Source organism: Erythranthe guttata, chromosome 9, assembly GCF_056151865.1.
Source record: "Erythranthe guttata isolate IM_541 chromosome 9, IM_541, whole genome shotgun sequence".
NCBI lineage: Eukaryota > Viridiplantae > Streptophyta > Magnoliopsida > Lamiales > Phrymaceae > Erythranthe > Erythranthe guttata.
In genome coordinates, this window is record NC_142541.1 from 10,530,979 (window position 1) to 10,547,629 (window position 16,651).

General features: G+C 35.9%; 2 protein-coding genes across 6 annotated transcripts; one reads left to right on the top strand and one right to left on the bottom strand.

Moving 5' to 3' along the window:
* The first annotated feature begins 2,393 nt into the window (after positions 1 to 2,393).
* LOC105948966 (C3HC zinc finger-like protein) lies at positions 2,394 to 13,786 on the top strand. 5 transcript variants are annotated; one of them, XM_088822853.1, is made up of 7 exons: positions 6,729 to 6,994; positions 7,170 to 7,353; positions 9,060 to 9,183; positions 9,357 to 9,682; positions 10,651 to 11,476; positions 12,288 to 12,469; positions 13,381 to 13,786. In XM_088822853.1, the coding sequence occupies exons 1-7, from the start codon at positions 6,903 to 6,905 to the stop codon at positions 13,462 to 13,464; spliced, it is 1,818 nt and encodes a 605-aa protein (XP_088678979.1). In that variant the 5' UTR covers positions 6,729 to 6,902; the 3' UTR covers positions 13,465 to 13,786. The 5 variants fall into 5 exon arrangements, with proteins under 5 accessions (XP_088678982.1, XP_088678979.1, XP_088678980.1 ...); XM_088822854.1 differs by having other exon boundaries at positions 6,772 to 6,994; positions 7,167 to 7,353; positions 9,331 to 9,682; XM_088822852.1 differs by having other exon boundaries at positions 6,777 to 6,994; positions 7,167 to 7,353.
* LOC105948968 (Cyclophilin-like peptidyl-prolyl cis-trans isomerase family protein) lies at positions 13,743 to 16,124 on the bottom strand. Its single transcript, XM_012972230.2, has 2 exons — positions 15,152 to 16,124; positions 13,743 to 14,040 (listed from the first exon to the last, which is right to left on the bottom strand). Exons 1-2 carry the CDS (start codon positions 15,994 to 15,996, stop codon positions 13,938 to 13,940), a joined length of 948 nt encoding a protein of 315 aa, XP_012827684.2. The 5' UTR covers positions 15,997 to 16,124; the 3' UTR covers positions 13,743 to 13,937.
* Between the last annotated feature and the right edge of the window lie 527 nt (positions 16,125 to 16,651).

The following is a 16,651-nucleotide window of genomic DNA, read 5'->3' on the forward strand; positions in this document are numbered from 1 at the left end:
GTGTACAACTATACCATAGATATCTTTACTCGATTATTGGGAACCACTTAGAGATTTCTAGGGTGAGGGAGTTCAGTGAACTCGTCAACTTACGAGCACCCACTTATGCATGCCGATATCACAATACCGTTTACTGATGAGATGCAGTACACATACACTAAGTGCTAGTCTTAATGGGAAAGGCCGATATCCTCATTAGTGGCGTAACCCTTCGACTAGGAACACGTTTAACAGTTATAATACTTTAAGTAAATATCTCACGATCCTAACGATCAATTACTAGTACTTGTAATAACTGTAAGGACTATATCTATGCTTGTGACAAAGGGACAAAGATATAGAATGCCAATGTGTTTTATCATTAATACGAATAAAAGTTCGTTTATTACAATAATAAATACGAAAGACCACAGCCACAAGTTGGCTTGTTGGTCACCTACTTTAACAGATATTCCGTGCGGCTTGATTCCATCGATGGAGCCAGGTTTACGCGGTCCAAAAGGAGGTGCAACGTATAAAGTTAACTACCCATTTTCGGGTGATATGCGGAACATGGTCCAGGCTCATTCCATTCGTGCCAACTTATACAAGACGACACGACAACGGGGGGAAGTCGACGATCACTACATGGATTGGTATACCGATCGGACTCATCTCAAGATCACCAATCCCGACATAGGTCCGGCTGAACTGTATCGAGAGAATGTGAGGCCACCAGACCAGCGGGCTTATTATCAGATAGTACGTGCATTGTACCCGATCACCAGAAGCATTGGACATGACTAGATGCGGCAGTTTGCCGATTTACGCGCCGACCTTGGAGATATTATGCAGCCCGCCGCCCGATACAATGACATCGACCAGGACGACGACGACGACGACGATGATGATCGTCGTCATGAGATGCAACCGCCGAGAAGAGCGAGGCGGTAGGTTATAGATTTTTTTACCTAATTTTTTCTCTGCGTCAGAAAGGGGACTCGTGGGAGACCAATCGGTGAAGATGAATATTGGGGAAAAAAGAAAAGAAAAAAAAGTGAAGTTGATGTCGCACCAGAGAGAATGATGGAGCAGCGACAGATTTTTTTGATACCGATTTTATATTAAATAATGACAAATCTCAGGGCTTTTGGTAATTTTCTTTCTACCTTTTGGACTGATAATACAATCCCACCTATGGAGGTGGGATAATTTATCACGCAATTCAGTGATTGGGTACCGAACTTTCAATCTGTACCGGGTTATCGTCACACGTACCAAACACCGGATACGGGGTGATTAAATTGTCAATCACGCCTTATCCAGCAAACCAAAAGGGGCCTAAAGGTAAAATAGTCATATCACTTGGACTCAGAAAGTCTACTCAATTAAGTTTAGAATTTGAGTTTTTGACTATGACAAAAAAATCATTGGTCCTCCTCATGGGGTTATCCCACATTTGCCCTAGTTAGAATTCGAGCAAACGGCTCCTAGTGCTTGTGCCTTGTGGGTTGTCCTTGTCCCATTCCATAATTAACTCCCAAGTTCTATTTTCTTGCGTTTCCTATGAATTATGAAATTACAAAGTACATATTTCCATAAGTTCAAATAAGAAAATTTATATTAGTGGAATGCAATTTAAGAAAATTTAATCATCATCATCAACAAATAAATAAATATAGGAAAAAAATGAAAAAACCTCCCCCTCGCGAAAGTTTCCTGATTGATTGTGTTGAGAGAGAGAAAACAAAGGAAGAACGATGGCAGAAGAATCTGAAAAGCGGTTCGAGGCAATAATGAACAAGCTCTTCCACTCTCCTCCGAAACCTAAACCTAATTTTAACAGCATCATCAGGTACTTTCTCTCAGTTTTTTCTTTCTCCGATATTAAATTCGAAGCATTATGATTCAAATTCACGCTATTCAATTTGATTTGCAATCAAAGCTTGATTTTTATTTTTCTTTCTCATGTTCGGTAATTCTAATGGCGTTTCGGCTGTTTGCGCTGATTGTGCGCAGTAGGCACTAGTAGAAAAATGATTTTTTACTACGACCATTAACCGTACCAAAAGGTATCAAATTCGTAGTAAAAAGGCTTTTGCTACGCATTTGCTACAAATTTGCCCCGTAGTGTATACGGGCGTGACAAAAACTTTGCTACGGTAAGTGGCCGTACCAAATACTATTTTGCTACGGTAAATCCTAATATTTACCACGACTTCAAAATTGTCCTGTAGTAAAAAATCCCTTTTGTTACGGCTTTTGAGCGTAGCAAAATAATTCGTAGTAAAAACCAAATTTTCTACTAGTAAGGCATGGAGTTCGAACATTAAGCGGACAAAAGCGGCTGCATTCATCTTCATTGCGGGGAGACAATGTGGTCCAGAAAACAAGTAGCTCTTCAGCTCAAGGGCCTCTCTGCAGACCCTGGGACCGTGACAATTTGCTCCGAAGGTTGTCCACTTTCAAGTCAATGTCCTGGTTTGCTAAGCCACAGGTTTTGCCAATTCCACCGCCGTTTATTTTCATTTAATTTCTCTAAAAAATGGATGTCTCTGCAAAATTTACAACTTCTCTTTTCTTTTTGTGTGTTATATTAATTTCAAGATTTGTGTTTTTCATTGATTCCCCTTCACTGAAAGTAGGAACTCTTCTACTCTCACTGTCTAAGAAATTAAGGTTCTCAATATCATCTTCATCATCCACAACACTATACCAATCAGTGGTCTGTTAAGAGAGATTTACTCCGCATTTTTTGTACCTCTGGACCGACCTCTTTTCGTTGTTCAATATTTGCCTCAGTTTTCTAGCCTGATCATTCTTACTAGAATGTATGTCCAGAAAGATATCATCTTCAGAGCCTTTAATGTCAGCAAACTCTTCACTTGGGGCATCAGAGGGTATATCATCATCACCATCTTCATTGTCAGATTGAACATAATCTTCATCTGAAGAATCATCTTCAAATATTGGTGCGTCATCTTGATTCATTGGTGCATCTTCTTGATTAACTGGCTCCTCTTCATTCATTGGTCCCTCCTCTTGATTCAGTGTTGCTTCCTCTTCATTCATGGGTGTCTCATTTTCATTCACTGGCTCCTCTTCATTCACTGGTGTCTCATCTTCAATCACTGGCTCCTCTTCATTCATTGGTGCTCTACTTCTACATATCACACACCATTTTTTAAAGTTTCAATTCAAACAACAAGACATCAAAACAATGATAATAAAAAACTGATATCAAAAAATAACTAGAAAAAACCCTACAAAGCAAAAAATCTTGTTGTTACAGACAAGCAAACAAAAAAACATATCCCCACTAGTTCTCACAAATTAAAATATTAAATGTAGCATTTCTCAAAAAGTTCCCAAATCACGAATATAATATACAAAACCTTACAAATACAAAACCCTACATACATTTAACATTCCCACAACCCTAGTTACCGAGAAAAAAACGTGGTTTTTTCAAATAACACAAATGAGGCAGAATACTACAAACCTTGCTTCTTGTTTCTCTTCAGTGCAAATTGACTATGTATCTCAAATATGACTTCCTGGCGCCTTCAATCGAGGAGAGGGGAAGCTATTTCAAGTATCAATCGACGCAAACAATATTTTTTCATAAGCAGATTCACAAATATTTTGGGGAATCGTGTTTTTAGGGTTTTCAGAGGCAGGTTCACGCGGTGTAATTTGGGAGCGAGAGAGTGAAATGGGTTTGCTGCTCTTTATTTCATTGAGGGGTATATGGTAGTTTCACATGCAGTCAATATTTAAAAAAACAATGGGTGCAGTGAGCTTCGTATTTCATAACAAAGGAGGGAGTTGGTCACATTTTTTTTCATAGGGGGGTATTTGTCAATTAAAGATTTCACAGGGGTAGTTTTTGCAATAAGCCCATAAAAAAAAATAACGCGAGGCTAACCCTTTTTTTTTTTTTTTTTTTTTTGAGTTATATTCTTTTCGCCAATAAGCTCATTCCTTTAATATGTACTATGAATAAAGCCAAAATTAATCTATATGATAAAATTACCCCCAACCCTTTAAAATCAATTCTTAATTGTAACTTTAATTTAATCAATTTTGACTTTTTCTTTTTTTCAATTTTTTTTTCTGAATTTATTTTTCCGGCGGCGGTCTTCGGCTTTAACTTATTTTAGTTTATTTTATTTTTGTTTTTTCCTAAAACTTTTATCTATAGTTTATACATCCGCCGCTGAATATTGACAGTAATTGTAATGTCATTAACGGTAATTATACGGTCAACCACATCGATATTATTATCTTTTTGGCCTTTTCTTATTTTGCTTGATTTGTTGACAAGTTAACGTAATTATATTACTGTCGATGATGATAAAATTATTGTACACACAATAATATTATGCTGAACCACATCAATATTATTTTCTTTTGGCATTTTTGTTTTGTTTGATTTGTTGACCCATTAACGTAATAACATTATTGCCTATTATTGTAATATTACTGCAAACACAATAATATTATGCTGAACCACATCAATATTATTTTTTTTTTGGCATTTTTGTTTTGTTTGATTTGTTGACCCATTAACGTAATAACATTATTGCCTACTATTGTAATATTACTGTAAACACAATAATATTGTTGTGGTTAACGGTAATATTACTGTCGTTACAGTAATATTACTATGGTTGACAATAATATTACTGTCAACCACATCAATATTAATTCTTTTGCCTTTTTATTATGTTTGCCTTTGTTAAACAGTCCACATATTAATATTACTATAGCACACAATAATTGTGATTTTTCTTGTTGTGTTAATATTAATGTGCTAGAAAGTAATATAGCAATATTATTGTGTTAAACTGTAATATAGTTAATACTACTCTATTAAACAGTAATATAGTTAATATGATTGTCAACCACATCAATATTACTTTTTAAACGGGCAATAAAATGTTGAAGGAAAGAAAGAAAAAAAAGTCAACACCCCCGGAGACCGGCGTTAACCGCCGATCAGCGACGGTAGAAAGAAGGTAAAGAAAAAGAAGAAGAAAAAAAACCAACAGCGGCGACGGGCGAAATTGTACTCAAAATTGGATTATGAGTCTAAATTAATAATTGGTAAAATTTGAGGTCAAATTGAATTAGATGATGATATTGGAACCTATTAAAACGTGAGGGGTATTTTATTCTTTTACACTTCTCTAGACATGTCTGAACTTTTTTGTAAAATAGGTTTTTTGTTATGAATAAGTATCCCATGATAGGCTTATTTGTAATAACCTTCTTTTTTTTTTTTTTTTTTTTTAATTTCTGAATTGGGCCGCACAAATAATTACATTTTCTTTCCCGCTTCAATACCGCTAAAATAAAAATTAGTAGTTTTTATGCATGACAAACCATCTTTATTATTATAGATTATGGGGTTATATCTCTTTTGTCAATAAACTCATCACATTAGTCTATTTAGGGTCCACAACCTGCGCGAATTTCTCTGTCCGCGCCGTCTACAAAAAAAACCTAGATATGCCTCCCCAATCGTCACCATACCACACAGTTAATAGAACCTCCTCTTCTTTGGACTACTCTAATTCGCATCTTCATTTTTTATACTACCTGATTCCGCCAACAATCGACGAAAAACTATCCTCCTCTTCCAACGCGGCCGCATATTTGTGGACGACGCCGCAGGAGTCTTTAGAGTCTTTCATAGTAGTTGTCGAAACGTCGCAACCTAGAATCCAGAAGAGCCGTTGCCATCTTACCGGAATTAAACAACGGCGGCATGTGCAACACAGGGCATAAACCAAAGAGAGAGAATGAGATCTAGGGTTTCGGTGTGGGACTTAAAAGAGAGAAGATGAATTTAACGAATATGTACAATGTGAGTAGGGATTACATATCATTAAGGGTAATATTGAAAATACAAGCGTAATATTTTGGTGGAGAATGAGGTAAAAGAGATTTTCTCTAATTATTTTTGGGAGGGAGATTTTCCTTTGCATATATTTTCCAAATGAGGGGGAGGTTTGTTGCTATTTTTCCCTACAATTTAGTATTTAGAGGGTGTTTGGCTAAACTTATTTTCAACAGCTGATAAGCTCTTACATCTGATAAGATGTTTTAAGAGCTGATAAGCTGTTACATTTTATTTTAAGGATGAATTTTTTGAGTGTTTGGATAATGATCTTATTTCCTATTTTTACTTGTTAATTATAAGACTTAAATAAAAATGTGGGGTAGAGGTACTTTCTTAAAAAGATCTTATTTACTCTCCAACAACTTATTTAAAAAAAAATTAAGATCTTTTTTTTTAAAAAATTACCAAATACTTTGGAAGAGCTTATAAGCTCTAAAATATCTTATAAGCTCATTTTAACATCTTATAAGCTTAGCCAAACACCCTCTTAGTATCTACGATAAACACAAATTTGTTGTCGTTGCATCTGATCTAGATTTTGGACAAGGAGTAGGCCCGGTTCTTAGAGTTGGGCTAACACATATTACATACAGTTAAACCTTTATAAATTTATACAGTCGGTGTTATGAAAATTCTTTTAATTTAGCGAATTAATAAATTGTCGAGTTAACAATTTGACACGTTTTCATTAAATCGAGACCGAAAAAACTATTATTTAATCAATGTTATTAATTTATCGAGATTCTACCATAATTCAAATCGGAGCAAACCGTTCCTTGTCCAATTAAAATTAACTCCCTAGTCCTACTTTATTACGTTACGTATGAAATTAAACAATACATGTTTCCAAAAGTTAAAATAGGAAAATTATAAAAGGATTATATAAGTGGAATGCAATTTAACAAAACAATTCAATCAGCAAACAAATATTGGAAAAAAGTGAAAAAAACCTTCTCCTCGCGAAACTTTTTCGATTGTGTTCTAGAGAGAGAGAGAGAGAACAGAGGAAGAAAAGATGGCAGAAGAATCTGAGAAGAGGTTCGAGGCAATTATGAACAAGCTCTTCCACTCTCCTCCGAAACCCAAACCTAATTTTAACAGCACCAGGTAAATTTTCTCAGTTTTTTTTCTTTCTCCGATATTTAATTCGAAGCATTATCTATTCAAATTCGCGCTATTCAATTTGATTTACAATCAAAGCTCGATTTTTATTTTTTTTGGCTTTCTCGTGTTCGGTAATTCTAATGGTGTTTGGGCTGTTTGTGTTGATTGTGCGCAGTAGGCATGGAGTTCAAACATTAAGCGGTCGAAAACGGCTGCATTCATCTTCGTTGCGGGGAGGCAATGTGGTCCAGGAAACAGGTAGCTCTTCAGCTCAAGGCCCACTCTGCAGACCTTGGGATCGTGAAGATTTGCTCCGGAGGTTGTCCACGTTCAAGTCGATGTCCTGGTTTGCTAAGCTACAGGTTTGCCGATTCCACCGCCGTTTCATTTAATTTCTCTAATCGGTTGCGTCTGCAAAATTTGTGTTTTTATATTATGTGAATGTTGGTACTCAGTATAGTGATTAGGTTGTTGTAGGACTACTCTGGAGACCTTTTTATGTTTGTTTTTGACCGGGTTAAAATATGATAAAAACCACTAATTTTTTCGCTTTTTAAATTAAAATCAAAATTGCCAATTTGATAATTTTTATTGTGATCGATTTTTGTTTCATGTTAGCGTGTATTATCAATAGACTGACATCAATATACGACTTATACACACCTACTCCCATCTCAATTTAGTGAAAAAGGTAATGATTAGAATTAATAAAATTGTTGGTGTGAACATTCAAGCTGGAGTTTTGATAGCTCTTTCTTCCGTATGTAGACTTGTGTAAATATGTGTGTATAAATTTACGTGTATTTGTACTTCATATGTGACTGTATTATTAATAAACATTAGGTTAGGCTCAGCATTAACCAAAAGTATTTCACTGTTTAGTTACTAGTTAGCTAGCTTGTAATATGGACCAACCTTGCGTAAAGCTGTTTTGTATTGGAAGTCAATGGACCATCATAAGAACATATGTCATACAAGAAGTTTGTGGACAGAATGTTGCTTGTTTTGATGACAGGAAAATATACTGGTGTACGTATGTTTTCTTCTGGTGGGCGTTGGTAGGCTCGCTGTATGTAAGGACTTGTTTAAGTAGAAAGCTAGTAGATAACATCAAATAGGAAAATTGACATTGATGAGTGATACTGTGAGTTTCTGTCATGTAAACTGCATGGCTTCTTAAAAGATCAATCTTTTCACTGTCTGGTCCACTTTGAGTCTGTCGTTCGGTGAAGATGGTAAATCAGGGCAAGTATAATAACACATGCTTTCCTTGAATTCTTTGATCGAACTTCTTTCTCATATCAAAACTTCATATTTTCAGTTCTCATAGTGCACAGGTGACAAATAATGCCACACAGTGAATAAAACTATCCATATATCAATAATACGTGATGCAAGTTGATCTCGAACTTGGGAACTGAATAAAGCTACCAGCAAACTAATGCTGCATTAAATTTACACTGTTGCTTAAATTAGTTTCCCAATATTTTTCTCCTCAAACATAAAATATACAATTTTTAATTTAATATCTTGTTGCATACTGTTATGATCAGTACATAATAGGTTATTTTATGTGGGGGCGGGTGGAGGAGACCCCTTAGGAACCCCGCTTTCTAGACCATATAATAAATTCTATTTGACTTTCTTGTATGGATTTATGAAATTCACGAAATGATGTAGGAGACTGTTAGCTCCTGGAGGATGTGATGGGTTAAAGGAACAGTTGATTTTGTATTTGAAAAAAATGAAATTGGCATTGGTTTGTATTTAACCTTTCAACAATCATAAGTAACATAAAATGTTTTTTTCTGTTAGATATTGCTGTGGTGTATGGTCGTATAACTCTTAGTACCTTAAACATTTTATTGGTTTGAACATTAACATATTTATTGTTGAAGGATTCTCAGTTTCTTAACTGTGAGCAGCCATCATTTTGTTGGTCATATATTTGTTACTAAATAACATAAGTGCATAAATGCTTTTCACAATAAAAATAAACTCTCTTTGGATTACATTTGCATATGGTATAGATAGTTTGAATTGGAAATAACATATTCCATCTTCTTAGGTGGTGAGCCCTTTGGAATGTGCTAGGAGGGGTTGGGTTAACGTAGACACGGACACAATTGCCTGTGCGTCATGTGATTCACGTCTCTTCTTTTCTACTCCATCAACATGGACACGACAACAAGGCAAGTTACTTTTCCCTCTAGCTCTTTTATTGCAGTATTGTTTTTCCCTTGTTTTACTATATTCTTTCATAGCATCATCATCCTTTTATTCTAAAGCTACCAAGTTTTTTCCCGGGAGGAAATGAAAATTCAAATGTCTGAATCCAGATTCTTTTTGGTTGATGTTCAATCAGTTGAGAAAGCAGCCATGGTATTCAGCTTAAAGCTGGAAAGTGGTCATAAGCTACTATGTCCATGGACTAATAGCGCCTGCGAGGAAGAACTGGCTCAGTTTCCAACTCTATCAAGGGATGGTTTGATTGAGGATTACAAGAAACGGTTTTTCTCTCTATCGCAGCTAACAGCCCTTCCAGTTATCTCACGTGCGGCCATTGATAACATGAGAAGCTCTGAGCTGGAGAAATTTCTTAGTGAATCATCAGCTTCAGGGCATCACGAAACTCTTCCAGAGCTCACAGAAGATGTACCCGAGTCACTTTCTTCTGTCTTATATTATCAGGTCTGGCATCAAATAACTGACAAGTGCAAAATTGATTTTATATCAAAGTTTTAAATGTGACTAAATATTCTATGTGACTGATACCTGTCCAATTTTTTAAAAGGTGTAAGGTATTGGGCTAAATGTTCACATGTCCTGGTGCGGGGCTTAAGCCCTTAGGCATGATGCATAACTCCCATAAGTCCTTATATTTAATAGATTAAGAATATCAAGTAATATCAGATTTTCTTGATAATACATGTAGGGAGGAATTATATTGGTAGCTCTTCGGATTCCAAATAATAGAAGAAACTTTCTTTTTTTTTTTTTTTTTTTTTTTTTTTTTTTTTTTTTTTTTATTATTAAAACCATGAGATAAATAAAAAAGAACCTGATAAACATATATGACATCCCCCAGCCTCACGATACTGCATGGGTAGTGCCCCAAGGCTGCCTTTGAAACATTGTACAGCATTCCATTTTCAATGATGTATTGCTGCATGTAGCCTTTTCATTTCACTCGCATGTAAGAGTAAAATTATAGTTTCTTGTATCTGATTCGCCATATTCTAGTCAATGTAATTTAAGTTACCTTGTGAGCTAGGTTGTCAAGATTCACAAAAAGTGTGTCTAAGCCTACCTAGGCATTGAGAATATCTCAATGCCCATTGCAAAATGTTTATGGTATGTCAATTGCATATGCTGATCATTGTCTCTAAGCGAGATATATGGCTGTGAAAGAAATATCAGCTTCTTTTGTAATTTTCGTGTGAAATCATGCATTGGATTTACTGGTTTTTTTTCATACCATTGTAAAACATAAATTTCAGGATGCGTGAGCTAGCGGTTTATGATAGTTTCTATGCTGATGTTGAGCTCTGTTTTTAACTAGATTTACTTACATTATCATCATTTTCATCTGTTCTTCTCAATAAGGTTTTGATTAGTTAGAAATAACATAAGCTCACAATGACTTCTGGAATATGCAGGCACAAAAGCTCATAAGTTTATTTGGCTGGGAACCTCGTATTAAACCTTATAAAGTTGACTTCAAGGATGGACAGAATCAATCCGTTGAAAACGCCGGTGGTATTGCTACAACTGGACAAAAGCCGAAAGTAAACGTCTATTCTCTTTTAACTAGTGAGGGCACCAATGCTTCAAGTGATCCTGAGTTTGACCCTAGCTCTGTTGTGCTGGATTGCAAGCTATGTGGGGCTAGTGTTGGATTATGGGCTTTCAAAACAACCCCACGGCCTTTGGAGTATTTAAGATTTGTTGGACTTACAGAAGTTACCGATAAAAGTATCACTATCCATGATGAAGGTTCTTCAGGTACTGTTTCGACTGCTTCGACATCATCAGGTTTCACTATTGCTGGCGGTCCTCCACCTGCGATGCTGAAATATGGTGCAACCATATCTGTACCCTTAATTGGCCAGAATCTGAGAGCACGATTGTCAGTAGAAAATGAAACTAACAATGCCGAAGGAACTTCTGATTTCACTTCCAGGAACCTGTTAGAAGTCCTTCAATCGGTGGGAGAAGATTCCATTTCTAACGTCGACTTATCGAAAACTGGGACAGCATTTAATGCAGAAGTCGCAGATCATCATAAGTTTGATAATGCGCAAGAGTTATCATGCTCATCACCCAAGGAAAACACCCCAAGTAGAGAGAGTGGAGGAGTGAGTGAGCCTGTTAGAGAAGAGATGGTTGAAGCTGGAAACCATGAACAAGGCATTCCGAGTAACTCCCTAGATAACCCTACAACAGGGCTATCTGTGAAGCACAAAGCTGCCTCCTTTAGCATAAGTAAGTTAATTCATATTTATATTTTTGTATTCCAGTTCGTTGTTCTTTGGTTTCTATCTCGTTTTTGTTGGGTAATTGCATTTTCAGCCATCATTATGGCTTTGTTTGGATCCTGGAAAATGCTAAGTGAAAAGATGAAAGAACTAGCTAATATGGATTTCATGTTTGGTTAGAAGGTAAACTACTAGGTAAAATGATTTGGGGAAAAAATGTAAAAAATATTTTGTGACTTAAATAAGGAAAATACATTTTCCTCAAAAAAAAAAAAAAAAAAAAAAAAAAAAGGAAATGAAAAAATTAGTAAAACTCTGGCAGGTTTTCTGTCGTCTTTCAATTTCAAATCCTCTCCCTCCATGGCAGAATCTGAAATCTAGGGTAAAGGAAATGGTTTTCCACAAAGTCAATTTTATCACCATTTTCCTTAGGAACCAAACATAGTAGAAATTTTCAAATTCTCTGTTTTCATTTGCTTTTGTATTTTCATTTTCCTCATTTTAAAATCCATGAACCTAACATAGCCTAAATACATGTTCCCAAGTTATTATCTTCAGAGACAATTCATCAATATTAGTGGTTTAAAGTAGGCTGTATATAGCTTAAAACTCCATCTTGCATTTGACTTGCATCCTTGTTTCGGTGCGTGTGGAAAAATATTGGTGTCTAGTCTATAAATTTGAACCAACTTTTAAAATTAAATTTAATATAGCTGTCAAGAAATTAATTATATTTTAGGTGATTGCAAGTTTGTGCGAATGGGAGTTTACAATCAATTAAAAGTGGTAGTACTAAGTTTCTTTTCTGATTATTGCAGGAGAGGACAAACAATTACCATCTTTATACGATTCGATGGAATTTGATCCAGTCAAGCAGCACAGGCACTTTTGCCCCTGGATTATCTCTACTGGCAAATTTGCTCCGGGATGGCAACAGACATTATCTGCTTTAGAAGGGCACAAGGAGCACATCAATATGCCTTCATCTAACTTAATTGAGGTAATTATTATAACCTATAACAAGAAAGATGATGGCCTTTTCAGATTGCGATATTTCAAATGGATAAAAAGGGGAACCCCTCACGACCAATTTTATTCAACTTTAATTGCAAAACGAAGCTTTCTTAGTATAGCACGAACGCTTTTGATTAGAAATTTTAGACCTGAAACCTTTTGACCGCCAAATTAAAAATTTTTTTTTCCCTAGACTAATCAAGAATTTCTAGATGAGTAAACACAAAAACGAATATGATTCTCCGACCCTTAAAATACATCAATTCTCAAGATAATAACATTCTAGCACTAAATAAGTCGTTCTCAGGTTTTGTAGAGTATTCTCTAAATATTTTGCAGTCATAGATACTGATTTTGACCTTCTTCTGTGTATGTTCTGGACTGATTTTAACCAACAGCGACGAGTCAAAAGTTTCCATTGTTTTATAAACTAAAATTTCTAATCCTATCATGTATTGTACGGGTTCCTCTAGAGTGGCCTTTTTGTGGCTTTTTTTTTGGTCAACCTTAAAGGTCATTCAGTTTTGAGTTTGAATAAAAAATGAGGTATAGTCTGGTTGCTCTACGACGGCCCTTTTGTGGGTTTCGAAAGACACGGTTTTAAGTTTGAACAAAATTGATAGATGATGGATTTACTGTCGTTATTTTGAACTTTAGCTCGCAATATCTTCTATTTTCTCTTGAAGGATAAAAATAAATGTGCACTGCTGTGTTTGTTTCATACACGCGGATCCTGACTTAGAACATAACTGTCGCTTGTGAAGTTTTAATTATATATTCTCTTGGACATTCTCTTGCATATTTGCGAAGTACTATAAGATTTTTGAAGTGCAACGAGTTTTGACGTTTTGCGTGGATCTTCATTCGGTTAAGTTGTGCTTATATGTATTGTTACAGGTTGATGATCCAATTACATCAGTGAGAAATCTTTTCAGAAGTCCAAATGAGAAAAGAACCAAGTTTTCTGGTGGAAGCGCCTGATACTCTAATTTATGGTCGTAAAAAACCTGACGGTATGGCTTTTTTTCATTTTTCTTTTCCGAACCACATTTCTATTGAGCAGTTGAGGAATGTAGGATGAAGGGTGTAAGATATTTCTGCTCGGCAGAGTATACATGAGATGATGAGATATCAATCTCATACTGCACCTTGTTCGTTTACGTAAGAATATCATTACATAATTTATCTTAATTGAATTGCAATTAACTCAGGCCGGTGGTCTTCTTTACTGAAAAACATTGAGCCGAATGCGAAATGTATTTTGTAAAAATACATATTTTCTCTATCAATAGAATATTTGGAATTGCCGTTTTTGGTCGTGGTGGAGTTGTATTAGCCTCAAGAACCTAAGACAACGATTGCATTACATTATAAGAATGCTATGTTTGACGAAATTCTCAAAATATACAGCGGCTGGCATAATGTTTTATGTTTGAAAGAGAATCGGTGTTTGTTCATCCAATGAGACCGCAATTTGTGACGACAACTTTCGAGTAAGGTCGGTTGAAGCCTCTTTCTGCTACCACAGCTCTCTTGTCTCCTATTAGCTTTGCTACCCTTTTCATAAAATAAATAAATAAAGTAAGAAATAAGTAATAATTATAATAAAATAGAATAATGAAAGAATTTGAGATCTCATTTACTGAACAAAAAGTGGAGGACAAATAACAGGTGCAGTTTTGATCATCTCCTTCTAGTTGGTACCAAAGAGAAATGAAATCCCTGGTTTTATTGCATTATAGCTATCTTCATATTTGTACTCAAATTGTTAAACAAAATTCATGTTATTTTTATGAGCAAATATTCTTCAATGATTCAAGGGTTGTGTGTTAAAAAATGCATTGTAGATGAATCTTTGCTAATAAGAATAATATAAGAAGATTTTTTAGCAATTTTTAACAATACATTACACATTGGTGTTTTTATAATTCGCTCAATAAAATTACATTCTTGTATTCGTATTACGGGTTAAATCGGACGGATCGGAATTAGCCTTCCGGAAAAGATCCGATTGTTTTCGGAAGTGAAAAACTAGTTATAGTTATATTAAAAAAATGGAAAAATGTGGAATTGGAAAATTTTGAAAACCGGAATGAAAAAACTTGTTCCAAAATCGGAAAATTCGGATTGGAATCGGCCGAATTCGAAAATTTCCAAATTTTGGTCACCTACAATATTAAATACATACTAATATTGGTATTTTAAGTGTTATATTCAATTTTTTTTTTGGCAATTTCCTAATTATTTTCGGAACTTAAACGGATCAGAAATCGAAATCTCATATATATTCCAATTTCGATCCAAATAATTTTGGAAAACTCAGAACTCGGAATTTCAGAAGTCGGATTCAAAAATATATTATTCCAAAATCAGAAAATTTCGAATTAAAATCGGCGGAAATTAAAAATTCCTTTCTAATTTCCACCTCTAGTTCATATCGTATTCAAAGTGCACCGATAATGTTAATCTTGCACATGACAATCAAATAGTGCATAAATCTACTTTGTCAATAACTAGAATCAAAATGGATACTCATCTTTAAAAATTCGTTTGATAATAAGATCAATTTACTCATGTTCAGTTTGAAACCGTTGCGAAACATTTTGATTGAATTAAAGATAATAAATAAGAATAACCCCAAAAAAAAAAAAGTAAAACAGGGGAGTACCTGAAGTATGGAGAAGTAGAGTTCTCTTGCACAGTCTTGACTTGACCCATTCTCTCCACAACATCCATTCCTTGCACCACTCTCCCCACAACCAATACCGACTCGTCCAACTCGGGCGAGTCCCGACTCGTTATCACAAACTCAGTCCCATTCGGATCCTTCCCCATTTCCTCCTCGTCCATTTCAAGCTTCCCTTTCCGCGCAACCAGTTTCATCTTCGGCGGCGGTTTCAGTGGGTCCCTCACTATTATTCCCACACTCCTCGCCACATTCTTCGTCCCCCTGCTGCATTCCTCCTTCCGCTGTTTCTCCCATTCACTCACCAGACCTCCCACCGCCGCCGAATTGCTCCCGGTTCTCTGCGCGAGCTCCGCGTCCACGCCGTACGATCTGAGGCCGCCGTGCTGCACGTAGTTGGGCATGATTTTCACGAATTCCTTCCTGCGGTAGCTGACGCCGCGCGACCCGCTCACGATCTCGCTGAACCTGGCGGCGCCGCCCGGGACCGCGTCGCCGTAGAGTCCGATGACAATCCGACCGATTGGCTCTCCGTCTATTGATATGTCGAGAAATACCTGCTTCGTCGGAGAAGGATCGGCGCAGGCGGAGGCATTGTCGCTGGTTGTTTCAGCTCTTAACGGGCGAGGGTTGTTAACCAAGAGCAGAAGCAAGGATGAAGAGGTGAAATCTCGCCGGAATATGGGATTAGGATTGGAGTTAGGACTGGAATTAGGGTTGGGATTAGGGTTGGGATTAGGATTGGGAGGAGATGCAGAACAATGGGCCAATAGAGGTTTGGTTGGTGTGGGATAGTGGTGATAAAACAGTCGAGTAGAACAATGCATTTTTTAGTTGAGAATGTTGTGCTACAATTTGGATGAGTAATTTTATGTTTCCATTTGGTGATTCAAACAAAGAAACAAAAACAATTAAAGTATTGAACAGCAAATTAATAATAATAATAATAATAATATTTCGGATAAGAACACAGAAACAGATTGTGGCACCAAATCTCCTCTTGGGTTGATATGCTCCACTGTCCAATCTCCACACAAATTTATTCATATATCCCAACACTACTATTGGAATTTGTACTTACTTCGTTACCCATATTATGTTGGGTAAATTATGAAAACCCCCTAAACTTAGATTAAATTACAAAAATAGCCTCCATCTATTCGTAATTATGAAAAAAACCCCCTTAGGTTTGTTTCCGTCTTACACTAACTGCCCTACATTGTGACTTTTCACGAATTTTTTTTATTCCAGTGAATAGACTTTACACGATTTCAAATATTTTCTTTTATTTATTACCTATTTAACAGAAGGTATAATAGACTGCACACATTTTCTGTTAAAAAACTCGATCAACAGTTAATTAGAGGAGGATTTGGTTATTACGGATAAGTGGGGGTGTTTTTCGTTATTTAGCTTAAGTTTAGGGGGTTTTCGTAATTTACCCTATTATGTTCTTACTAATCTACAATTTTTATTTATCTT